This window comes from Erpetoichthys calabaricus, chromosome 14 (genome assembly GCF_900747795.2).
Source record: "Erpetoichthys calabaricus chromosome 14, fErpCal1.3, whole genome shotgun sequence".
Taxonomy (NCBI): domain Eukaryota; kingdom Metazoa; phylum Chordata; class Cladistia; order Polypteriformes; family Polypteridae; genus Erpetoichthys; species Erpetoichthys calabaricus.
In genome coordinates this window covers 11,455,381-11,482,129 of record NC_041407.2, presented here as the reverse complement: position 1 = coordinate 11,482,129, position 26,749 = coordinate 11,455,381, and the positions used below count along the sequence as shown (strand labels likewise).

Here is a 26,749-nt window from a genome sequence, read left to right as displayed (position 1 = left end):
AGCAATAATTAGATTTCTCAGTTGGATCTCACGAAACGGCGCAACCCCCTAAAGATTACGTACTAATGCCTTCGCAACATTTAACTTTTAAAACTATCCACACCGCAAAAAAATTGGTTAGAAAGAACCACACAGCCGCCCAGCAGACAGAAGCAGCATCTAAAAATCCGGAAGTGAGAGCGTGCTCGCGCGCGCACAATGGGGAGGACGCGTACCGTCAGTCACGTGACCGCCAGGCGGCTTCTGCTTTCGGAGGCTCGGTCATTAAGTGTGCGATTCGCACCTGGTTGAAAAGCGTCGGTTCAACGGGGAGAAGAATGACAGCCTACGAAACGCCAAGCTTGTCTGTTGTGGTGGATGAAGCCCGCGCAGTGTTTCGGAAAAGCTTCGGGAACTTGCGACCTACTTTGACAGCCGTAGCACCCGGGAGAGTGAATTTAATCGGCGAGCACACAGATTACAACCAGGGATTCGTGCTGCCCATGGTATGGACCTTGAACTTCTTTCCGACTCCCAGTTTTATATGCAGAAGCCGTTATTTCTTGTTACCTTTAAGCAAGTGCCTCGTTTTGCAAACCCTAAAGCCAACGGTAATTTTTTTTCTCAGCCAGCGAACACTTTAATGGGTGTTAAAGTAAAGTATAAAAAGCGTTTTCAAAAGGAGGGCGGGGACGCGGGTGTATCGATGTTTTACGACTCCACCCACCAGTCTTGGCGTGGAAATCGAGCGTCAAAATGGGAAGCCACGACCACCACATAATACCGTACGGCAGGGGTTCACAAACTTGTACCAAACGGCATCTCTGTTTTAAATGGACTCCTAGCTGTTAATTCACCGTCTGTGCTTTGGACTCAGTGTTGAAATTACAAAATTAAGTTTGGTCGTTTTTGTTAGAATGTACCAAACGTTTATATATGTTAAGTGAGATATTTAATGTGTGTGTTTTTAATTAAATCTGATTTTTATCTTATTCATTCTGCTTTTCCATGCCTTCTGGTTATTTAACCTGTTGTTCACAAATGAGCGCGTTGGTGGGCTTGACGCTGAAGTAGTTCCATCTTCTTCAGTCTTTATTGTTATTTGCCCGGCTGCCTGGCAATAGTTGTCTTCATTAGTATACAGTTAAGGGAGAAAACTAGATAGATAGAACTTAATTTGTCCCCAGAGGGAATTTTGACTTTTTAACGAAGCTCTTTAAATAAATAAACACATAGATCAGGGGGCCCCAGTAACTGCAGGTTTTCATTCTAATCCTTTTCTTAATTAGTGACCTGTTTTTGCTGCTAATTAACAACTTTTGTTAAGTTTGAATATTCAATATATTTGTGTGAAAACATGAGATCAAAATTTATTCTCTGCCACCACTACAAGTAAGTAACAACAACAACAAAAAAAGGGATGGAATATTCCTTTAAAGTCTGACCATTTGTCTTACTTGCAAACTACTGGTTTGGTTTTGATTGAAATCTTATGACCCGAAGTAGCAGCAACCTCACCAAATTAACCTGTGCTTGTTGGTTTCTTATGGCAATATAGGGGAAAGAAAAAGACCAGCAACAGCTGCTGAGTGTCAAGCAAATAGCAGGTGTGATGAGGGAGACTATATTAGACGGAAGAAAAGCAGCAACATCTTCTGAGTGTCAAGCATGGGATATAGAGTGCAAGAACAAGAAAGCCGGAGAAATTTATGTGACAGGGGGTCCATGTTTAATAAAAGCACAGTCCATCAAATGTGACAAAAGTCCGTAGTAGAAAAAAGTTAAAAAAGACGTGATGAGCCTCAAGCACATCACAGAAAGCACTTACCATAGAGTGATTGAATAGTATGCCCCTTTATTTTGGGACTGTAGGTCTGCATGTTTCACTAGTTAGTAGATGATGGCTTAAATAACCAGAAAATAAAAAAGAACAAAATGTATTATAAACCCATGTAACATACTGTACAAGCACTGTAAGGGCAGACAGTCCATCTACAGGCACACTATCAACACACATGACTAATTTAGAGTGGAAGATTAACCTGATATGCATATGTTTGGGACATCAGGGAAACATGGGGGCAAACACACACAGTTACAGGAAAACAATGCATGCTATGTACAGACAAGGTCTGGGCCCAGGACTCTGTAGCTGAACAGCAGCAGCCACCACTGTGCTGATTTATAATACAGCATAAAAAAAAAATACCACTGGATGGTAATCTTGCAGAAACTGTGTTGTGACATAGCCTTTTATGTTTGGTACTTTAAGTGATTCCTTTGCATGTGTGCATTTCTAACAATGCTCTTATGTTAAATTTTATTATCGTTTGATGTTATATTTAAGATTTCCTATACAATTTTTAATTAAAATGTGAAGTTAAATTTACTATTCTCATTAGCCATCTTGTATAGCCACTTTTCTCCCTTCGCCATTCAGACTCATTGGAAGTCACATCACAGGGTTTATTGATGGCTTTTTATCCATAGATCATGAGATTACTCACCAGTGCCTTGTACTGAAAACTGCATGAATACTTCATGCACACTGTATATTGTTTAATGTTACAGTTAAAGTATGAAATTGTATTGTCTGCTGTTAGTATTGTGTTGGTGTCGGTGGTCAATGAGGTACATGTAAATAAGAATTTAATTTTAGTTGTGCTAACATAAAAAGAAACTAAACTTGAGTGCCCTGTGTAAAGATTTAACTTGTGTGTGTGTATATACACAGGTATTTTCATGCATTGGTTTATGAAACAGTTTGGTGCCATCTACTGGAGTGTTTGAGGAGTACATATTATAAGGACCAAAAAGCAAAGGAAGCAAACATACAAGTAAAAAATATTAAGTAGTTTTGTGCAATGTTTGCATTTTCTTGCAATGGTACATATGGTCTAATATCTGGAGCTTAAACTTTGAAGATATTACGAGGAGTTATTCAAGCAGTACTCACTTGACAAGAAGACAAACACTGCAAATGAACACAGCTTCTGCTGTCAGATGGACTAAGACAGTGCCACTGGTGCAGACTTGCAGTCATCTTCACTGTTTTTCCAGGTACACAAATAGAGGAAGGTAATACAAATTAATAAAATATCCATAAAACATGTAAAATGGTTAATGCGTGACGTGTAATTGCGTATTTAGTTTATATAATTATTATATTAGGCAGGCTATACTGAAATAATGACTACAATATATTACTAATATTCATTATTTAATAATATACAATATTTCTCTTTTTAAGGCTTTGCCTATGTGCACAGTTATAGTGGGAAATCCAACATCAGACAAGTTTGCTGTCATTGTAACTGCGGCAAGAGAAGCCGATGAACCTCACAAGGTCGAGTTCCCAATTCCTGAAGGTTCCAGTCTTAAACCTGGGGAGCCCAAATGGGCCAATTATGTGAAGGGAGTTGTCCAGTATTATAGAGGTGAGACTGCAACCCTTCTTAAAAGTCTTAGTCTTCTGCAGATTCAGAATTTCAGAAACAGTTTGAAAAAGTCAGAATGTTATGTGTGTGCTTGAAAACAATATAGCTAAAATTGCTCTTGGATTATTAGAATAATAATATACAGCATAATAGCTACTAAGGGTTCATGAAAGCAAGATCAAAATCAACCGGTTAGATGTTTTCAAACAGGCAACTGGAGTAAAAGGCAAAACAAAAATGTTCAGCAAAACCTAAAATGTTCAAAAAACATTTGATGTAGTTCCACATAAATTTAGCTATTAAACTGAATTTAGCCATCTGTGCTCATTTATAAAACTTTAAGTTGGTTAAAAAACTAAAGACGCCAAGTGCAGATAATAGGAGAATGAAATGAGGTTGTTGGGTGTCCCTCATGGGTTTGTCTTGGAACAGTACATTTTGGATTTTTTTTTATCAGTGACATAGATTTTGATATAGTTAGTAAACTTTTGAAACTCACAGACAAGAAGTAGAAAATACTGAGGAATCATGAAGTACAATTCAGAAATACATGGACAGCCATTAAATCTGAGCAAACTATTGGAAAATTTACTTTATAGTAAAGAACAGCAAAGTGCTATATACAGACAAAAGAAACATTAGTTATAAATACAACATGGAAGACAATAACGTATAGGAAGTAATCTGTGAAAAGAATTTAGGAGTTTACAGTGCAGATGCAACAGTTTTAATTTTCTAGGCAATACTTTTACAATACATCTAAGTATCGAATGATTGATTGGCTTTATTATCTGTCCTGTGAGTCTGTGTCCTTGTTATTATTTTTCTGCTACTGTATGCATTTGAATTTCCCCATTGGATTAATTTTATCAAATTGAATAACTTCAAAGTATGAAGTGGGGGGGGGGGGGGGGTAAATTTAAATTGGTAAACGTTATGCTGAAACTTTTTTACAGTATGTACTACTGAGGCTACATCTGGAGAACTTGGTGCATTTCTGGTCACCACACTTTGAAAAACAGAAGCTGTGTAGGGAAGGGCTGCTGTGTGCATTCCTGGATTAAAGTGCATGTTCATCTCTGAAAGGCTAAAATGATTAAACCTTTTTGAGCATCGAAGACTACATGGGAGCCTAATCCAGGGTTTCAAATTTCTCAAACAAATAAAAGCTGATATAAAAAAACAAAACAAAAAAAGTTTCACTTAAATAGTTAATCCCACAGTTAAGCATACTGACTCCACATTAAGGTTAATTACATTTATGATGGATGTCAGAAATCACTTATTCAAGTAAAGAACTATGCAAACCTGGAACAAACTAGTCAAGTAGTTGAAGTAGAAACCCTAACAGCCTTTTTTGTTTGGGAATTAGGGCAACTCAGTTATTAGTTAGACATCTGATGTCACACTTCTGATGTTTTTACAATGTGCCTGAAGGATCATGGTGCTGTATGACATGTTGTGCATGTTTCAAACAGAACGGCTAATCATTACCTTTGCTTTTCTCAATGCAGTTCTATACTGTGATTTCAGTTTTTTTTATCATAAAACTTTCTTTAAACATCTAAGTGTGTTACTGTCTTCAAAGGCAATTTAAGAATGAATGCATAATATAACTAATTTATTATCAGCATATATAAAAGAGCGTTTTTAAAGTAAGAATATTTCTTCTTAGTTCATCTCGTTCTCAAAAGTATTTTTTCAAACTTATGTGGAATATTCAGTGTCAGTTGAGTATGATTTTTCTGAATAATAGTAGAAATTAATTTTTTTTGTTTTGCTTACAGCGGGTCCTCTTCCAGGCTTCAAGGCTGTAATAGCAAGTAATGTGCCACTTGGAGGTGGGCTGTCTAGCTCTGCATCTCTCGAGGTTGCTGTGTACACCTTCCTGCAGCAGCTTTGCCCAGGTAAACTCTTGTGACTGCAGTGTCGCAGTAGTAATTCTAAATATTCAAATACAGTTTCCAGTGAGGTAGTACTAACAGCCTTTTCATTTTATTTAATACCTGGAGCTTGTAATGACAACACAGGGTGGTCTTGCCTGTAGTCCAGTCACTCACATGTACATGATAGCATCAATTGCATAAAAAGCCTAATGAAACTGAATATGTGTTTTTGATTTTAAATTACTAGATGATGGAGATTTGGTGAAAAAAGCACTTGCTTGTCAGAGAGCGGAACATGATTTTGCAAACATGCCTTGTGGAATTATGGACCAGTTTATATCAGTCATGGCCAAAGAAGGACATGGACTTCTTATAGATTGCAGGTACTTTGTGCACCAAGAATAAAAGAAGAAAAGCAAGAAAATAAGAGAATGCAGTGTATAATCATTCTTCATTCAGAAATCTCTACAGAAACTGGTGATCTGCTGAAGATGTAGTGGGGAGGGGGGCTTGTTGAGAGAGTAGATAGTCACCACAATGTTAAGAAAACAAACCACTAAACAAAAATATTTTTTTTTATGAAGTAAGGCAGCACAGTGTTTAGTACCACTACTGGTTTCCTATATCCTAAAGATGTGCATTTAACCAGTATGCCGGTTTTGTTCCTGCTTTTAGCGTGAAGTTCCTGCCATTGCAGCCGTACACTTGGATGGATGGATTTACTGTAGTAACTAATATCTGCAGCCTCATTCACACTGACAACAGTTTACTTCCATGCAACTCATATGACACAAAATGTGTGCATATGCTTATTTTCAAAAACATCTTCCTTTGAATGCATTAATGGTATTTTAATCTTTAGTTTATTAATGTTGTGGACATATTCCTACTATCTGTGCAAAGTAGTATTTTAAATCAAATTAATGTAAAATTTGATTGCAATTTATTAGGACTATTAAACAGTTAAAAAAAAAAAAAAAAAAAAAGTGAATCCAAAGGTAAACAGTATTTAATCACCAGCATTGAGATTTTTTTATTTGCTCAAATTAAGCCTTAAAAATTCATATCAAATTGGTTTAAAAGAAAAAAAAATAGTAAATGTAGAGGTCTGTAAACTAGTATTTTATTGGCAAGCAGTCACAAGTTCATCCTGGTCTTAATCTAATTCTGTATTTGTGCTGTTAATGAAAATATCTGAGTCATTAGATGTCTTGCACCAGCTTGTGTTCTCCAGTCTCCTTAATTAATAATAGGGTTGGATTTCCAGGTACTTTACCAGTTAATGTCTTATTGCACTCATAGTGTCAGGCTGTTCATCATACTGTGCGTGTTTCACACTGGTTTTTGTGTTTAATACTTTAATGTTTTTGTTTGGCTAATGATTTCCCAGTCATCTAAGATGTCTCCAAGACTGTTGTGGTGGGAGCTGGCCATGTGCATTGGCATAGTTTAAAAGGAGAGCTCTTCAGAAAGTTAAATTCTGAAAATTTCAGAAAATTAAGAGATTCTATCAACTTGGCATCAATTTTTCTTTGTTTTAATAACTTATTTCCATTTATGTCTGTGCCTTTTGTGTGTTACTTTTGTTTTTTGCCTTTGATTTTGTTGAAGCCCTTGCTGATTTGAATAGAATGTATTTTGAAGTTCTTTATTTCAGACTAGAGTTAGACCTTATTAAGAAGTTCATAATTATATGATACTCCCTTTGTTCAGCCTCTTTGATGTTGCAATAATACAAGAGATTCTTTTTTTCCCTTCATTTTATTTTACTTGCTTAGGCTTTCAAGTCCTTCTCTTCTTAATTAATGATCTGCTAATAACAAGGTAGTTAACAGTAGAGTGAATATCCTGGTTCTGTTTGTGTGTATTCATCAAATCATCAAAGTTTCTGTTTTAAATACAGTATTATAATTAGAAAGAGTGACCGATAAATATGGATACATTCCACGTTTATAAATTACTTTGTTGCCTTTTCATAGAAACGTTACATTTACAAAAGAGTAAATTCTAATGTAGTCAAATGAGAGCAGTATCATATTCCATGAACAACAAAAATTGGCTTGTAATTTTGACTTTGTAGCTACTTGTAAACTGGGCATATTCACTCCCATTTGTATTGATGGGAAGCAAGCAAACAGCATTGCAAAGAAGACTTGCATCACAGGAAAAGTGAACTCTCTTCTACTTGTGGTGTTGACATTTACAATAAATCCAGTGTGGGCTTGAATGTTTTTGTATGGTCGGTGGATTTCCGGTATGTTTTATGCTATCTAGGCTCAGGGCATGTAACATGTCTCTATCTTATTACTTTTTCACCTGTTGCACATTTTATTTTTTCTTATTAGGTCCTTGGAATCCTTCCCTGTGCCGCTTACAGATAAGAAACTCATTATCCTGGTAACAAATTCAAATGTGCGCCATACTCTGTCTGGCAGTGAGTACCCTACCTGTCGGAAGCAATGTGAACAAGCAGCTTTAGCACTTAACAAGCCCAGCCTCAGAGAAGCCTCCATAGAAGATTTGGAAGGTAAATCACTAATAGCTTTTGTTTTGCTTTTTATTGGCTTTGTAAATGCTGATCATCAAATGTTGTTTGCAAACTTTTTTCTTGGGTGTGATGTCTGTTATCTACTGCTGTAAGTGACTAGTATCAAACCAAAGCAGTTCTGTGAAGTTTGCACCTTCTTGCCATGTTTGTGTGTTTTTTGCATCATTCTGAAGATGTACATGTTAAACTAACTGGTGACTTTAAATTGACCCTTATATGATTAGGTGTTCCCCAGTGATATGTTTTTAAATTATCTGTGCACAAGGCAGCATGTAATGGCTTAATTATCCTAGTGTAACAAAATGATAGAAGTAATATAATTTTAAGTCAACTATATCTTGCAGTTGCAAAGGAGAAGCTTGATGAGGAGACATTTAGACGAGCTCGCCATGTTATTGGGGAGATTGCCAGGACTTCACAAGCTGCTGAAGCATTAAAACTGGGCCACTACAGGGAGTTTGGAAAACTTATGGTGGAAAGTCACAATTCCCTCAGGTAAAAATAAAATGTCTAAATGGAATGCCAAGGTGGTTATTAAATCGGTTTGAACTAGAAACAGGCATTATCAACTCATGTTAGGAATAAAAATCAAGAAGTGCTGTTTGACGGTTGATTACTTCCAAACAAAGAACATTTAATGAGATTGAAGGATTTCTAGTGTCCTGTCTACCCTTACTTTTTCAAGGCTTTTTGTGCATCTACACATTTTCAATTTTTTTTTCCAAAACCACTACGTATAAAATGTTTTTAAAATATGTTGCAGTGGATTGTGCTGCTGCATCACAGATCCAGAGTACAAGGTTTGAATCCCTCATCTAGCTAAGCTATGTATAGATCTCTGCCTGCATAGGTTTCCCTATAGACACTCCAGTTTTCCCTCACACATCTTCAAAGATGTGCAGATTAGGTTCATTGGTGACTGTCAAGTATTCCTGTGAGAGACTTGATGCCTGTGTGCGTGTGTGCATGTATGCATGACTGGACAGGACTGGCTTGTGTCTGCCTTTTGCACAGTGCTGCTGGGATAGACTGTGGCCCCCATAACTATGACTTAAACTAAGATGAGTTTTAAAATTTCAGTCTTGTTTACCTTGCATATCACAAAGAAGCATATAACAGGTTGATTGCTGACACTTATTTGGCTCATTGTGTGTGAGTATGCAGAAATATCATGCACTGAAATGGACACGCACCCCATCAGTTTTGGTTCCTGCTTTACACCTGCTGCTGCTAGGGTGGGCTATGTATGCCCCTGTGGCTCTGAAATGAATTCAGCAATTTCAATGATAAAGGCAAATGCAACTATAACACTGCTTGCAAAGCAGATGTTAAAAAAAAGTATCCATAATTATTACCCCATTTACAGTTTACAGCTGTGATCTGGAAGTCATCCAGTTAGAATATAAAACACAATGGTGAAAAATCAAAGAGAGCTTTAAAATCCACAGCAGAAAGGTTAGGGGTTATACCCACCACAGGTGCCTCCTGGACATAATCAACAAAGGCTGCAGACAAGAAGACTGGTAATTGATCAAATTAAAGCTTATTATCATTTGTATACAGTATAATAAAATTACTAGAGGACAGAATTTAGAAGGTTCTAGAAAAAAGTACGTCAATTTCAGTACTGCTCGACTGTCAGGAAGCCTCATAACCAGAAGTTAAAATCTGTCCCTAAATCTAGTGGTGTCAGCGCAAATGCAGCCAGTGAGGACAGGATGAACCTGTAAAAAGTCAGTGAACGGAGATGGAGACAGTCGGGCCTTTCTCAGACTTCTGTGGAAGTAAATACATTGGTGGGCCTTGTTGACAATAGCAAAGATATCTAGTGCCCACTTCATATTGTCCATGATAGTGACTCCAATTTAAAATGTCTGACTATCTCCTCTTAGTGGTCTGCCTCCTACTAAGTGAATTCTATGACCAGCTCCTTGGCTTTGCGGGTAATAAAGGAGAGACTGCTGCCCTGGAATAGCAATTTTTTTTTTTTTTGTAATTTTGTATTTGAAAAGGGTTGTGGTGGTTGGTTGTTAGCCTTTTACAGAAACCTAAAAATATATATTCTAAATTGCCACTTGGGACTAATAAAGTAAAATATTTCATGGTAACTTGGCAGTTCATCAGCTTTGGGCACCAGAGTTGGCACGGATAGTTTTTCATTCCTAGGTTGACTTGTTATGGGTGATCATAGATGTATATATGCCCAAGTACACCTTCCACTGGCATCCCATGCTGGGTTAGTTGCTGTATTTTGTAGTATTCTGCTAGGATGGGCTCTGGGTATCCAAGATCTTACAGGAAAGGGTAGGCTTCAGAATCTGATGGATTTTGGAGCTAAAGCAGTTCTTTGGCTTTCCTAACATTAAGGTAATGCTTAACATCTATTGAGTCAGCAGGTAGACTTCTTGTCTGTAAGGCTTATCAATTGTTGGTGCTACGGCTTATGGCGGTAGTGTCATCGGCAGATTTAAAGATGGAGTCATAGCCATGTCTTTCCACATACTCGGAGGTGAACAAGAAGTACAAAAGAAGACACTACCTTGTGGGGTTCCAGTGTTGAGGGTCAGCATGGAGGATGTGATGCGGCCAGTCGAGATGTGCCAATTAGGAAGTTTATTATCTAATTGCAGAGGGTGGCAGTAAGTCTCAACTGTAGGAGCTTTGTGTTCCTCTTTGAGGATACAACTGTGTTAAATGCAGAGCAGTAGTCTAAACACTGTCTGCCAGTGCAGTTGATTGTTCTCTAGAAAGAAAAGGGGATTTAGGAGAAGGAGAAAAGTCAGAGCACTGAAGCAGTAAGAGTTCACCAACAGAATCCAGTAGTGCACTGCTGTCCATGCATTTCAAGACCATTTTAGCCAGTCATGATTCATGTGAGTGCAGTAAGGTCCAGAAGAAAATTTATAGACATCCAGCAGCCACATATAGGAAAAGGCCCAGTAAAAGTGGAAACTAATGTGTGTTTATATGTATATTGTGCATTTATGTGTGAGCAAAAACACTGTGAAAAATGATTTGCCATTCAAAAGTAAAGGTAGAAACAGCAGTGCTGTAAGACACACAGTTAGATGGCCAAACGGGAGCTTCTGAGATTAAGAATGTAAATGATACTTTTCAGATCCAAAAGAGTTAAGTATGCATGAACAATCTGATTGAAAGAAGCAAACAGATGATGCAACTCCGTTACATATGCTGCATCACTAAGGTAAAGCACTTTATAATTGTTTGAAGCTGATAATTGTCCAGTGTACATATTTGTGTTTTTTGGTATTGCAGAGATGACTATGAAGTGAGCTGTCCAGAGTTGGATCAATTAGTAAAGTTAGCCTTGGAAGTGGATGGCGTGTACGGCAGCAGGATGACCGGCGGGGGATTTGGAGGTTGCACTGTTACCCTGCTTAATTCTTCAGCTGTGGAAAAGACAATTAAGCACATTCAGGTAAAAAAAAAAAAAGATATTCTTAAATAATCCTGTTATATTAGCCACAACCTCCACAATCCGGATCTGTAATAAGCAGGTTTGAGAATGTAATTTTACTCTCCACTTTGGAGCATAAGTTCTCAGACAATACCTACTTCAGTCTGTAAAAAATCTGTGAGATAATTTAACTTTTGGTTTGGAAAATAACTAAAGCATATAGAGTGCCAAAGGCATAAAGTGGGGCTTAGGACTCACTGAAAGCCCAGAGTTCAATTAAGCTTACAGTGAAGTAAGGGCTGAAATTGGCTGCTTGTCACTTGTCTCTGTCTATCTGTATAGAACAATGGGAGGAAGAGTGATAGCATCCAGATGTGAAAAGGACAAACAGTGGGAGCCCCAAGAAAACTGACTGAGACAAAATGTGTGCAAGTCTCTGTTTTCACATAGGATTTCTCTAAATATTCTAGTTGCTCAAGCACAGATTTCCAAATTTAGCACAAATTTTCACTCCCAGTTGGGCCCAATGTTTCACTATCATCTCATCCTGTATCGATTTTTACCTTGTGCCTGATGCTGTTACAATACGTTAAAGCCTCCCATGACATGGATGTGAATAAAGTGAGTTCAGAAAGTGGACCGATGACTGAATTGAGAAAAACTGTTGTGTTGGTAGGAACCAAAATTGACGAAAGCCTTTCCTGTCTGACCATGTCCATTGGTTACCACTGCTTGCTGCTGCATGAACCTTGTTATCCTAGTTTTGTGTTAGCACAGCTTTATGCAATAATATGCAGAATGTGTTTTGTTTATAATGTCTTTATAGTGATTTGCAGTATGCTGGTGACCACTTAATGAGCCTTTCTGTACCTGATATCCCTGAAGAGAGAGTTTGGATTTGAGGATTCATAAGTGTCTTTTGAGAAGAATTGACTAAATCAATAGATAACACATACCTGTCTCTCATTTTCTGTATTTTTGTTCTCCACAGAAACATTACAGTGGTGTGCCAGCTTTCTATATCACTACACCGTCAGAAGGAGCACGCAGCTTGACCTTCTGAAGACTGCACCACACAGGTAGAGCAGGGTCGGAGAGTCTATGAATTCAGAATATTTAATCCTAGATCAAGGGGTCTAAACTGAGTAATACTTAGGCTCCTGGTTATGTTGTATGAAATGAGTTGAAGGTTTATTTGGGACAGGAACAAATGTTTGTCTACCGATAATGTTGCTCTTGACAGAGATCCCAGCATACCTACTCACCATGCACTTCATAAAAATCTACAACAAAGAACCTCTGCCTAACAGGGTCTCTGAGCTCACTGCACAAAAAGCCTCCTCTCGGTGGGATGGTCGGGCAGCTGTTGAAATCATTCAGCATTTAGGCACCGATATCTGAGCCACGCTTCTCTTAAGTCAAATTTAAAACCTTCACAGCCCTCCCAAGTGGATGTAGACAAGAGTTTCTGTTGAGAGGGTCAGAGGAAAATGATGAAAAATAAAAAATAGTTGTCAAGCTGTATGATGTTTTCCATTATCACCATTTGTAATTAAACCAAAATACACTTGTATAAGCCTTGTTTTTTATATGAACTGTCCATATATCAAGGTATAAATTTTATTTAAAAAAGTCTTACTATTATGTACAGAAATACACTAATATAGGTTCATAGAGTATTTTCTGTCACATGAACTAAGGATAGTGACATTCTTACTTGCATGTAATATTCAACATGTCTCCAATCTCCAGCACCAAGATCAGGGAGTATAACAACCTTCCTCAAAAACTGTCTTCCTTACCTGAAAAATCTCCGAACACATTTGTCATAACTGAGCATCGACAAATTAATATACCAACTGTGGAAACGTTGTAAATTACATTATGTAAAATATAAACCCATACTCTACAGTTTATAGGGGTTTGTGTGTGTTCTTTTTACCTTGGTGTACGATAAAGCAGTAGTATCCATTCCAGATGAAGATGATCAGGAGTGAGAAATGCTGTGCAGTGTCTCCATTACTATCTATAACCGTTGTACCGTACAGATGGCTTCTTAGTAACTGGAGAAGTGCTGTACGTACACCTCAGTTTTTTTTAATCTAAGTGTCCATGCAGGATGAGTCAAAATGATGTTAACACTAATGGATTATTTTTATCTCGACCACACCTTTCCAGGTCGATGAGTAGGTTGTTGTGGATCATTACCATGGCCTCCACACTGCCCCTGATTAGACACCCTGTGATTTGTGGTTCTGCCAAGGATTGGTTCCTGCCTTGTGCTCTGTGTTGGCTGGGATTGGCTCCAGCAGACCCCCGTGACCCTGTGTTCGGATTCAGCGGGTTGGAAAATGGATGGATGGATGATTTCTGGTTATGGGGTATGGTGAAGGATAGCAGGAAAGTCCGTGATACCAGTAATAATTAATTCATTACATTTATATAGCACTTTTCTCAGTACTCAAAGCGCTATCCACACAGGGAGGAACCGGGAAGTGAACCCACAATCTTCCACAGTCTCCTTACTGCAAAGCAGCAGCACTACCACTGACCTGAAGGCCAGAATACGGGCTATGGTATCATCTGTTACCCACAAAATGTGTGTCTGGGCTTCAAATGGTACTGTTGTTCATTGGTTTTTGTGTGTTGAACAAGATGGCGAACAGACTGAAACAGTCCTGTAAATCATCTCGCACATATGAAGTATGCTTTGAGAATAAATTGTTGCCGCCATTCAAATGTTAACATTAATTTTGACTCACCCTGTATATTGAGTTGTACATTTTATGAAAACTATATACTGTGTGTGCACTTAACAGATATGCATTTATATGCAGTACATACACACTTGTGTAGTTTATACAGGTTTGTGGAATTTAGCCTTGATGTCTGAAGAGGCAGGGGTGGCTAGCCCCTAAAGTGACACAGTGGCTTTAGTTTTTTTTACAGCAGTTAATTTCTTATTTAGAAACCTAGTCATGTTGGTAACAAAACATTACCCGTTCTCGTTATTTCACTGTTTCAGAAATTCCCAGGAGTGTAAATGTTTAATTTTTCTGAGAAAATCAACAGGGTTTACAAGTTGGGTAGGATTATAAAACCGCAAATTCCTCAGTTTACTTACTTACTATGAGATCTTTCTTTATTGCAAAAGGTGATGTTGTAAAGACTACTTCAAGAATGTAAATTTATGGCATTTGTAAAAGGTAATTCAGTACAAATGTACAGTTTAGATTAAGCAACAAGTGTACACCGATTGTTTCGGGTGGGGGTGGGGATTATTAGCACTTGGTGTTAAATGATGTTCAGTTAAAGACAATAAAAATAATTATTAGAGGCTACTTTTCAGTGATTAGACTTTGCATCAGTAATCATTTTTCTGTAAGATCTAATGTTTACTAGAATATTCCCAGTGTTGGCTTTTAAGAATAAATTAATGCAATACAATTATTATTATTTTTATCACTGTCTTGTAAGGAACACAAATTTTGACACTGTTACTTTTGTGTCACCTCTGTTACTATAATTAAGTTTTACTTGTACTATTCCTTGTACTATTTTGGTTCCTGGATGTTCTGTCAGTATGAAGGTCAATTGCAGATCCTTTTCCAACACTTCACACACCAAAGAACATAGTTTCAAATACTTTTGTACATATTAACCTTTACTCTGCTATTGTTTAAATTTATCATGTTATGGTAAAGGGGGCGAGAAAGAAAATGTACATGAAGTAAAAGTTGCATAGCATTTTTCCAATATTTTGAATGGTAATATTGTAAGTTTCTGTGTGGAACATCATACATGTCTAATGAGGACAATCTAAACCTTTAAGCTATTAAATTCGCTTATGCTGCCTACTGTGAATGAGAATAGCATGTTTAGTAACATCTTGCAGTATCTTAACTTGGAAGACAAACAGTTACGCAACCTGTAATAAATATCACCACACATGAGAGAAATCCAAATCCTATTAGGTGATATCATCCATCCATCCATTTTCCAACCCGCTGAATCCGAACACAGGGTCACGGGGGTCTGCTGGAGCCAATCCCAGCCAACACAGGGCACAAGGCAGGAAACAATCCTGGGCAGGGTGCCAACCCACCGCAGGACACACACAAACACACCCACACACCAAGCACACACTAGGGCCAATTTAGAATTGCCAATCCACCTAACCTGCATGTCTTTGGACTGTGGGAGGAAACCGGAGCGCCCGGAGGAAACCCACGCAGACACGGGGAGAACATGCAAACTCCACGCAGGGAGGACCCGGGAAGCGAACCCGGGTCCCCAGGTCTCCCAACTGCGAGGCAGCAGCGCTACCCACTGCGCCACCGTGCCGCCCTAGGTGATATCATCTACTGTTAAACTGTGCTGTGTACTTGTAAGATTTCTATTGCACTCTTTTATTGAATTGAGGATTACTTGTGTTCTGTTCTGTGTATTGTGTTGTATTGACCCCCCCCCTTCTTTTTGACAGCCACTGCACGCCCAACCTACCTGGACGGGGTCTCTCTTTGAACTGCCTTTCCCAAGGTGGTCTTAAGAGAGTCAAGGCTGGGGGGCTGTCAAAAAGCAGGGCCTGTTTAAGCCCATTGCGGCACCACTTGTGTGATTTTGGATTATATAAAAATAAATTTTATTGTAGAAGTTCATTATTATAAGTAAGAAAACACTTTTCCATTTCTCGTGTTATAATAATGCATACAAAGATAGCATGACTCACTTTAAAACAGTTTATTAATTTTAAAATGTTTGACAACATACTGATAAAAAGATCATACTGTACAACTAACATTTTATAAAATATACACCATTAAAAACATATCAGACTTTTGCTGCATATTCATTTTCCATGCATCACTCAATCAGTAGCACATTCTACACATTTCTGTTCCTCAGTGTGCGCATGCTGAAACATCTTAAGTTGACAGACTGACACTACATTCCCACTGAAGTCAGATTTATTCCCATATAATGTCCAACAACAGACACCTAGACTTTAATGGCAGATGAAGACTTTAGCGCCCCTAACAGATTTGTCACTGATGCAGCAAAGCAAAATGCCTACACTTCCACGCCAAGAGAGGTCATAACGTGTTTAGTATCCCTTTAGTGTTGGGTCCACTTGTCAGACTTGAAAGGACCGCCATTAAAGCTGGACTGAGCATTACTACAACTCTAGCTTTTCCTGCGGTGGTCTACTTTTTTCTTTGTAGATGTTTTTTTTCTTGAAAACAGCAGTATTGAACTTGATAGGGAGTCAAGGTGTGAGACTAGTGTAAATAATGCTAATATGACTTTACTGAAGAGCTTTTCACAATATGTACCGTATTGCCTCTAAGTGGTTATAAAATATGCAAGGCAGAGTAGTACTGTTCAGTAATAATAAAAAAAACAAAAACAAAACGCACACTACCTTGTTAGGGACTGGAGCAAAGGAGAACACCATTAGGAGGCCTGTTTGACAAAGAGAGTGATGGATGCTGCAGATGAGGTACAAAATGGCATACGTGTGTCAACAGTGTGAGTAGTCCTGAGCAAAACAGGACACATCAGAGAATCAAAACTTTGACTTGAATATTTCCTTTCCGTGACGTTGCAGTTAGTTCCACTCCTGATCACGTCAGTGGCATGGGCTCAAGTGCACACACGTGGATTCTTTCTGTCTCTTTGTGAAGAGGTCTTATTTGCTTATTTTATCTGGACTTTTAATGTCATTCTACATTTTAAGATCATTTTTGCATTTAAATCTGCCTTGAAACAAGAAATGGCCAAATGTAAAAGACAATGAAAATCCCAGACAAACTTGGTATAAATAAGAAATGCTTAAAAAATGTAAAACATTCCCTTAAATTAGAAAGTAAGAAATAGTGATTTGATTGACTTCTAAACACAAGTTTAGCAACAACAACAAAAAAAAGGACGTTAGAATAAGTCAAAGTAACATCAGGGAAAATGATTCTAGACAAATGACAGTGAATTTTTTTTTTTTTTAGGTTTGTGTTTAACAATCACTTTTAACACTTTGAATTTCTACTCTGATGCAAGAAAATCTGTTCTCCTGTGGATAAAACATTCTGGGCAGATGACAAATGGTATCCAAAACCCAGAATGACTGCCATTCTGACAACACAGGGACCAAGCTTCAAGTTTTAAGGTCTTGGATTTCAAGTCTAACTCATGATTTAAAATTTGACTGATGTACAGCATTGTCCTTTCTAATGTGTGATATTGGGAGTATGTCAGTATTATATCTACAATCTGCATTTTTATGTTCTTAATAAAACCCAGAGAGTGGATTTATCGTTGAGGTATGAAACCACTGCTTGGTGCTGGGTCACCACACTAGAACACAGCAGGCGTTGTTGGTATTTGTATTGTATGTGATGTGTTGAATGAACACAAGAGCCGCTGGGTGTCCAGAATAAGAACCGTTTCTCATGTTGACCTTTCAATTTTAGAGAGGATTTTACGACAGTGATCAGTACGAAATGCAAATTAAGCAAAAAAAAAAGGCCTTTTTTACAGTACATGATTATAAAAGTAGCACCTGAAGGAGAGAAAAAACTTACAAAATAAGACAAGTTTTGTTGTGCGTATCCTGATAGCAACAGTCATAGATGTGATAGAGCTGCTAGGGGCATCAACAGACATGACAGGAAGCACTCTCGGCAGGTGGGTTTGGTGTGTACTGGGCTGCAGGTCTTCAGCAGAAAGGGGCACCCATGGGGTGAATTTTTTTTTTTTTTTTGGAGGTCTGGCAATTACAATGAAACAATGGATTATACTAAACTGGAACAGGAGCTGAATCTCCCATTAGGATTACTAAAGTGTGTCTCCTGTAATCTAATGAGAAATGAAGGTGCGGTTCAAGTAAGATCCAGAAGGATGTGCTTTACAGCAGCTTACCTTGCATTGCATCTTAAACAGATGTGCTTGAAAAGTTCATTAAATAATCAGAGTAACCGCTTAATCAGTTAACTATTGCACTCAGACTGTGTAGCATGTACAAACTGTATTTCTATTAAATGTATCTGACAGTTCAGACAAATTCACAGGGAGTACTTCCACATAATTTGACAATGGTAAAAATAAGTTCAAAAATATTTGCTTGCGAACTTTTTTTTTTTTTTTTAACCTTTTTGTATGAAAATGAGCATCCAGGCAGTTCACAGCAAAAATACTAAAACATTTTACAGTCAAGGGCCACTGATCATCTTCCTGCTGCACTGACGACGAGCATCTGCAGTCCGTTCAGGTGTCGCTCTCTCATCTGACCAACGCAAGGTCTGTAGCTGCACCTCTGGCCTTCAGAAAGGGGAATTCATTCCCAGCTTGGTTTCAAATTGCAACTTCTGGCGCTTTTGATAACGAACTCGTACTCTGGAAAAAACAAAATTCTTAAGGTCAGTTTCCACTTGAAATTTCATGGATATTCATGCAATCTGTCTGTTTCTAACCTATGATAAATGCATGTCATCAGTTACTAGAAGTATGATCAAAGTCGTTAACTTTTTTTTTTTTTTTTTAATCCCCTTTGATTTTTATAACCAAGAATTTAGTTGTTGCTTGAGGTGTACACTTCTATCATACTTTGGTTACCAGATGTTAAGATTGGCAGGAGTCTTATGTGTTTTTAGAAAGAAAAAAAAAACTTGTATCTAGTACGAGTTCTAATCCTATGTACTGCTTTATGAAGGCCATTGTGATAAAAAGATAAAACAACAATTCTCAGATCTGCTAACTCCAGTTCAGGATGGTCAGAGCCTATTGCAGTAGAACTAACCCTGGATGGAGCAGCAGTCCATCACAAGGCACATGTCCACCGCCTTCAATTTTCCTTCAGGCCTGCTTAACATCACCAGCTTTACTTTTGGCATGGGATAGCAAAACATGCAGACGTAGGGGAGAACACGCAAAGGTAAAGGACTCAAACACCTGCATTGGGATGGTCAGCTTCACAGGGGGCACAGTGGTAGTAGTGCTGCTGCTTTGCAGTAAAAAGATTGTGGGTTCGCTTCCCGGGTCCTCCCTGTGTGGAGAGCGCTTTGAGTAGTGAGAAAAGCGCTATATACATGTAAATAATTGTTATTATTGTCACAACTGTGCATTTACTGTTGTGAGACTCCACCAGTGGCTGGAGGAGACATTAGGTGTTTAAGGAGAAAAACATTTAATGGACAAGCCAAATTAATTTTAAATGTGAAAAGTCACAAACTCTTCACATTTCAATTCTCCAAATTTTTTTTTTTTTTTTAGATTTGTCTGAACTTTACGGCTACCTTTGTAAATAAAATGTATCATTACGAAATCAAACTTGTCAATTTGAGATTATTACTTCAGAATTCCTTTAAAACAGAATTTGTTGTTTTCAAGCAGCCTCACATAACTGATCAGAATTTGCAGTTACGTATGCTGTCGTACAAATTGAGAGTTCAGCATTGGACAACAGTAAATAGAATCAGAAGCTCTGTCCCACTTTCTTAACCATGTTTGGCATATTTTACTTGTTATAGTTATGAAAATTAGTTTGATTTCAAAAACGCACCTTGCCTGACACAAATTAACTATTTTATTTTAGCAGCACCCTCTCTCCAAAAATGTGTGTTTCCATTAACGTCTTATAGATGTCAATCTGAAATGGATAAGCGGGTTATAAAAAGGATGGAGGTAGGGTGCTGAACTTAAAGGTGTTTAATCTGGCCATTATTTTGATTCCTTCATTCCAAATTCTGACACTACCAGGTAACACTACTCCGGCACAAGCCGTGTATCGTTTTGGTTCTAAGCCAATTTCATAACTGGATAAAAGTGTTAACACAAAAACTTTTTTGTCTTAAAAACCTAGCAGGACTTGACGTGTAACTGGTTTTGCCTCTTGCTCTGCTTTACCTGCACTTTATTTTGTTCCCTCAGGTACTGCCCTGTAACTCCTGCCACAGGTTGAAGACACTGCTGTAGTCACATTACATAAAGACCACCCTTATTTGCTTTAACTTTTTGTATTGCTGTGTCTCATCTGTGCCAAAGAATGTTTATATATGTACCGATTTCTAAAGCAAAACAAAAACATTAGCCATTATTCTGCTCCAATTTTTTCTTAATCTGAAACATCGCAGAAGGGACATACCTGATCTCATGGAGTTTCACCATCTCATTCACCACCACCACCAGGAAAACGGAGAGTGAACCCAAAAGCCAGGACCACAGAGGTATGTCTTCCATTGTAATGACAACAGTTGAGTGCACGTTATTCCACAGTTTAAAGTCCACTATTGCTTGAATGACTTGGCCCAGCAAGCTATGGGGTAAAAAGGAACTGTAAGCTGAATCCAAACACGGCTTTACGTTATAAGAGTCACATACAGTACAGTCAGCTGTCATTAAGTATTTGAGCTCTTCTCCAATGGCTCCCATACAGCCACCGGGTGAAAATTTAAAAAAATAAAAAAGAGGGACACTTACACCACTGGCACAGCGAAGCACCACCAGGTATTGGTGAAGGGGCTCTTCCTCCACAAAGGTTTGGAACGATGGACATGGCTGAGTGACACAACCACTTCCCAGTGAAGAGAGAAGAATGAAGACAGGCAGCAATTAGTACAGCGAGGGCTTGTGCCGATATCCACAACAAAAGGCATTGGACTGGAAAGCCGGAGAAAGAAAGCACTAAGATGCTTTGTTACTTTTAAAAGCAAATGGCCAAAACCATTCCTGAAATAATCTGCACAATGACAGCTTTTTTTTTTTTTTTTTTAGCCGAGAAAGACAGCATATTGCTGAAACAATACCAGAAAAGAAAGGATCAGCTGATCAGGAAATCTGCTATGGTAAAAGCACAATTATGTTGACAAGGATGCTCTCTCTCCGTCATTCCAAGTATCCCATTCCATTAGCAGTCTGTAAAACTTTGGGAAGAGGAAACATCTGCAGGGTGAACATGGTGGAGTTAGCTCGGTTGCCTCACAACTGTAGGAGATGCAGTTCAGTTCCTGGTGCTTGTCACTCGTCTACTTGACATGTTCTGCCTCTGCCTGACTGGGTTTTTGTTTGGGCTCCCTGGTTTTCTCCCACAGTCTAATAAGGTAGAGAATGTTCTCTCTGTGAGTGAGCTCAGCTCATCGAAATACTAACGTCCCGGCTTGGGTTGGTTTCTATCTGCATGTTTACTGTGATACCCAAATTATGTTAATATTTAGAGAAATCCTGCTATATATATATTTAGAGATTCACTGTTACGGTAACAAAGACTGTATTCACGTAGAAAGTTCTGGTATATTTGCTGCAAAAAGACAAGAACAGGAGACAGAACATCGTCACCCGGAAGAGTCCTCTTAGCAAGACCTTCGCAAACTGAACAAAAATCTAAAGCAGCTATGCCCCCACACATAATGGGACTCGCCTTCGTCGTCGTCATCATCATCTCTATCCTAAGTATTTTTCAATAACTTCTTTTCAAATACATTTCTTATTTTTGCTAGCATGGCTTTACAGTGTTCTGTTAGTTTATTTTTTCTTTTGCAGTTAAGCTAATGTTTTCAAAAGTAACCACATGGTGAGAGGGCATCTGCTTTAGTGGTCCGTGCAGGTGTGGCTCAGGCCAACGTTTGGTCTGCTTATGCCAAGCTAGTGTGTCTGTTTGCTTGAAGCAGCTGTCCACGTTGGACATAATAAAGTAGCTATACCTATCACTCATACAAACAACAATTAACAGTAACTACCGGGTGGGTGAAGAAAAACAAACACAAACTTCCACGATAACATACTTAAAAAGTGTCGTGTTATGAGCACCTGTTGCTTTACCCAGCTTTAATTCCATACCAAACAGCAACCACAAATAGACGAGATATTGCAGACAGCAGGAGAAACGCAAAGAATCCACGTGCCATCAGGTACTGACCTGTATGCAGGGCCAAGAAAGCAGCCATAACCTTCTGGATGAGCAGCAAGCCGTTCGCCAACTCTCCAAACCAGTTGGGAGCGCCTTCAGAATTACTAGGAAGTGAGAAGAGCACCAAAGTTAGAGAAATCGTGCGACAGAAAACTCACTTGGCCAGTTGGGAACAGGCATCTGTCCTGGCAGCCACTCCATTGCAGGGCACAAACCTACAGACCCAACTTAGAGTTGCCAACGAACATTTAAAAAAGAAACATGCAGACAGGGGGAGGACATGCAAACTCCATAGATAAGCAACCAGGCTGGGATCTGCGGAGCCAGGAGACAACAGTGCTATCATCCCCTGCAGTTTTGTGCCTACCAATTATTGAAACCTTTATTATTTTGTTAATTTATTTTAACTGGATGATCACTATAGATGTTGCACTGCACTGACAGTTCACATTAGAAATGCCACCTTATTCATACAGAGATGCCCACATTTCATCCTAATACATACCATATATACTCACGTTTAAGTTCTCCCATGGATAAGTCGGGGCTTGATTTTACCGTATAATTTCTGGTATTTTATAATGTCAGATGTCGGTCATATGCTAACGCCCACCTGAGAGAGTAACCACGGAGCATACTGCCTTATTTTCTATGTATTGTGCCCACATGGTAATACCCAAACTATTCCAAAGCGACATTTGCACGGTTTTGTGTATCTCACACCCTCATACACCTTTATCGTAAGAGCATCCCTTATCTACGATGAAGCTGGTTTTAAATTAAAAGTCGTTGAAGTGGCGAAAGAAATTGGTAACTGCAACAAAATTTGATGTGTCTGAGAAACTGGAGGGAGATTGGAGGACGCAAGATGATGAAATAAAATAAACAAATTAAGAGTTGCATTTTACAAGTTGGGCGGCGCAGAGGGTAGCGCTGCTGCCTCGCAGTTGGGAGACCTGGGTTCACTTCCCGGGTCCTCCCTGCGTGGAGTTTGCATGTTCTCCCAGTGTCTGCGTGGGTTTCCTCCGGGCGCTCCGGTTTCCTCCCACTGTCCAAAGACATGCAGGTTAGGTGCATTGGCGATTCTAAATTGGCCCTAGTGTGTGCCCTGCAGTGGGCTGCTGCCCTGCCCGGGGTTTGTTTGCTGCCTTGCGCCCTGTGTTGGCTGGGATTGGCTCCAGCAGACCCCCGTGACCCAGTAGTTAGGATATAGCGGGTTGGATGGATGGATTTTACAAGTCGGGGTCTGATTTTATGATTGATTTTTTGGGTTTCAAGACCAGACTTATACGTGAGTATATACGGTACTAATGGCACCACAGAGGCACAAGTTTGTTGGAAGGAAACAAACGATATGCAGTGGCTATGCCACTCACGGTGGTGCCCACTGCACAGACGACCAGAACTCTGATGCCAGTTGTCAAACAGAAGAAATACAGGAAGCTACTCACATTGTTGAAATGACAGAGGAACAGTTGGTGCGAGATTTCTCACAGAATGTTTGTAGGGTAAAGCCAAAACAGGAAAGGTAAGTCAAGATAGTGACGCTAAACTTTATGAGGAAGCACACCAGGAAACGATGCCGTGTCTGTAAAATAGGAGAGAAGAAGCACACTCCACTCTGAAACAGAACTGTAAAAGCCAAAGGACCAGCATTCGCATTCAAAGCTCTAAAAGGAATCTAGAGGCTCTTCAAACCATGAACATGAGAGCGCAGGAGTCATCTGAAAGTGGCCAACATTACTGTACAAGAAGATTATAATGCTGGATGGATGCTTTAGAAAAGAGGATAAAAACACATCCCGGTGTAAAACTGCACGTAAGTGGCTTACCTTTCTTGGAATGGAATCCAAATTTTTCCCAGTCGCCACTGTCATGACAGAGCTGTCCGGAGGCTTCCCCAGCAAAGATAAGCTGCCATTGAAATTCAGACAGACAATCTAATCAGATTCTACGTGTTTGCAGGAGAGGGTGAAATGCTATACAAACGCTTACACTTATATGTGATAAATGTGACAAAAACTATGAGCCAGACACAAGGCTTTCTGGGAAAAAAAAGGATCTGAAAGCATGTCAAGGGGTGGGTGAATAATACAACAAATCCAAACCAAGCAACTTGTTCCTGGCCCGGTGTTTCTCACACAACTGAGCCCACAAATGGCCTCAAAAAATAAACAAAATGATGATATTCTGTTCCAGTTGAGTTAACCTGAAGCATTTGTTCTACATTTACAGCTGCACCTAAAGCTGCTGGCACATATCGCAACTTCCAGTTGGAGAGGATGTCAAACTTGATGACTGCAGTTGCTGATCTCGATGCCTGAAGGTGTCCAGTTATACAACTAGATTACACGACTGCATGATGACTTTCCAGCACAGTTTCTCATTTCCAGAGTATCACAAGCTCTCTTCTTTTCAACCTGCTGCCTGATGGAGTCGGTACTTTACGAATGCTTTGCAGGTATGGTGCGTTCAGCAGCAATTTCAGCTTCCACCCCTTTTCTATTCTGTCATGGTACATAAAACACGAGTCATCAGACAGACGGGCGTCTCTTCTGTTTGTGGGGGCCAAAACTCCAGTGTTCCTTATTCTTCATCAGTGCATCATATGCATAGTACTTCTGAATAAGCATTCACTGGTTGTCCGCTCTCATGCACACAGAGCCCAACCCTACGACTAAAGACAAAATCGGGGCAAATCAGTGCAGACTGAGTTGATGGAGATGTCAAACTACACGACTGCCTGTCATGATGGGAGTGCTCCACGACTCACAAAGGAAGTCTGCAACTGAAAATCATTGAGAAAAGGTGGCAGGGTCTTACCCTTATCTTTGCTCCCCCTACTCACTTACCTTAGCAGCGGGAAACAGAAACATGAAAGCCAAAGGATGTCCGTAATGTTGATGGGAGGAGGGAGTTGGACGAGGCACGCCACAAACTACAAAAGAAAGACATAACATGACAATTCAGAAAAAGAAAATGCACTAGGGCTCCAGGGTAACTGTAAAAAGAAATGGATGAGATTACATTGTGACCATTCAGGACCATTGCTCTTACTGTTAAAACCATTTAAATACATTTTCAGACGGCTGTGGATTTATGCGATTGGACAATATTGTCCCAATTTTTATTCACTTGCTGTATTTATATTTATTTACAGTATTCAGCTGCCACCCCATCGAAGTGCCCATTGCTGTTAGGGCCCTCCTGCAGTTCTAACATTAAATGAGCAGATTAATTAAATGGGCGAATGTGGGATAAGCGACTCACTCAGGGTCACACCGTGAATCTACTGAAGCTTTATCCACTAGAAGGCCACAATTATTACTTTATATTTCACAATCCTATTAAAAAAGTATTGGGCAGGATACTTAAAGATAGCGAGAAAAGAGCATATGAAATTATAACTAGCATATGGAGTGATACAGTGCAGACCGATGAGTAAAAATGGCAAATTTATCTATTAAAATTAAATCTACAACACTACTTTCTGAATCTGCTGTATATACAGTACCTTGCATGTGTTTGGGATTTATGGGGGGGGGGGTGCTGCTTAATATCTCTAGAATGTGCAAATTCTACACAGTGACCAGGCCGGAGTCACCCAGCTTCCTTCACTGTGCGATTGTCTTATTTGGTGCATCTTGTACCATGGTAGCTCAGCATGCATTAAAAATGTTTAGTATTTTAAAAGGATATAAAAGCAGCCATGGTGCAGAGGACCTACCCACCTGTATAATCACAAGAGTGAGCTGGCATTGCAAGAGAAACAGGAAGCATTTTCTGATCCCATAAGTAGTGTGGCGAGCCTGAAACAACAACAGTCAAAAGCAACACCTCAAAATGTGATCTGTAGTACAAAAACAAACAACAAAGTGAATGCTTGACATTACCTGCTGTATGAGTTTTGCTATGCTGACGCTTTCCTCTTGCTGCAAAGAAAAGGAGCAGGCGAGGCCATTGAGGAGTCCAGACAGCTGCATAGGCGAGAGGTCTTCTGTGTCGGAGGAGAAATTGGTGCTGGCAGCATAGCCGAATGTGTCCCAGGAGCAGCGCGAGGGATACAGAGGGTCCAGGGCAATGCTGTTCACAGGGAAAACAAAGACAACGAACGCGGCACTTCAAGTGGTTAATTATACAAGAGTCTGCCCAAAATTTTAAATTCACAATTGCCATCTTGAGCAACAATCTCTGAGTTAAAGACAATTTTTGGTCTGGTTAAACTTATTTTTTTTTAATCTTATGTATGTTTTTATCCTCACTGCCCACTCATGGCCTCACTCGGTTCTGCCTCTGCCTTGTGCCACACAGGTGCCAGTTTTGAGCCTGAATACTCAACCTAAAGGATTCTGAAATTTGTACTTTTCGGTCAGTTTATTTCTGTAAACAGTTTACTTGGTATATTTAGTGAAACACTTTGTGTAGCACCGAAGTATTAACAGTGAGGCTCTTTAAACAGTAGACCAATGTAGCAACTCAGAAATCATATACTGCAATTGTTATCCTTCATTTTATGAACATGCTTTTTCTATTACAGGTTCTTGGTGCCCATCCAAACAAAATCAGACTATAAAGTGGACAGAG

General features: G+C 39.2%; 2 protein-coding genes across 5 annotated transcripts in view; one reads left to right on the top strand and one right to left on the bottom strand.

Moving 5' to 3' along the window:
• The first annotated feature begins 50 nt into the window (after positions 1 to 50).
• galk1 (galactokinase 1) lies at positions 51 to 26,749 on the top strand. 4 transcript variants are annotated; one of them, XM_051918720.1, is made up of 9 exons: positions 51 to 485; positions 3,230 to 3,416; positions 5,204 to 5,323; positions 5,550 to 5,685; positions 7,648 to 7,829; positions 8,195 to 8,345; positions 11,127 to 11,289; positions 12,260 to 12,347; positions 26,703 to 26,749. In XM_051918720.1, the coding sequence occupies exons 1-8, from the start codon at positions 66 to 68 to the stop codon at positions 12,329 to 12,331; spliced, it is 1,431 nt and encodes a 476-aa protein (XP_051774680.1). In that variant the 5' UTR covers positions 51 to 65; the 3' UTR covers positions 12,332 to 12,347; positions 26,703 to 26,749. The 4 variants fall into 4 exon arrangements, with proteins under 4 accessions (XP_051774680.1, XP_028675698.1, XP_028675697.1 ...); XM_028819865.2 differs by lacking the exon at positions 26,703 to 26,749 and adding an exon at positions 20,191 to 20,270; XM_028819864.2 differs by lacking the exon at positions 26,703 to 26,749 and adding an exon at positions 17,271 to 20,270.
• tmem94 (transmembrane protein 94) overlaps positions 15,994 to 26,749 on the bottom strand; it is a 74,314-nt gene continuing 63,558 nt past the window's right edge. The window contains exons 24-32 of the mRNA XM_051918734.1: positions 26,059 to 26,248; positions 25,897 to 25,974; positions 25,018 to 25,103; positions 23,998 to 24,079; positions 23,617 to 23,753; positions 22,175 to 22,269; positions 20,740 to 20,833; positions 20,405 to 20,575; positions 15,994 to 18,657 (exon numbers count right to left, since the gene is read on the bottom strand). Of these exons, the coding sequence (XP_051774694.1) occupies positions 18,585 to 18,657; positions 20,405 to 20,575; positions 20,740 to 20,833; positions 22,175 to 22,269; positions 23,617 to 23,753; positions 23,998 to 24,079; positions 25,018 to 25,103; positions 25,897 to 25,974; positions 26,059 to 26,248 (1,006 nt within the window). The 3' untranslated portion in view covers positions 15,994 to 18,584. The remainder of the gene's footprint in view (positions 18,658 to 20,404; positions 20,576 to 20,739; positions 20,834 to 22,174; positions 22,270 to 23,616; positions 23,754 to 23,997; positions 24,080 to 25,017; positions 25,104 to 25,896; positions 25,975 to 26,058; positions 26,249 to 26,749) is intronic.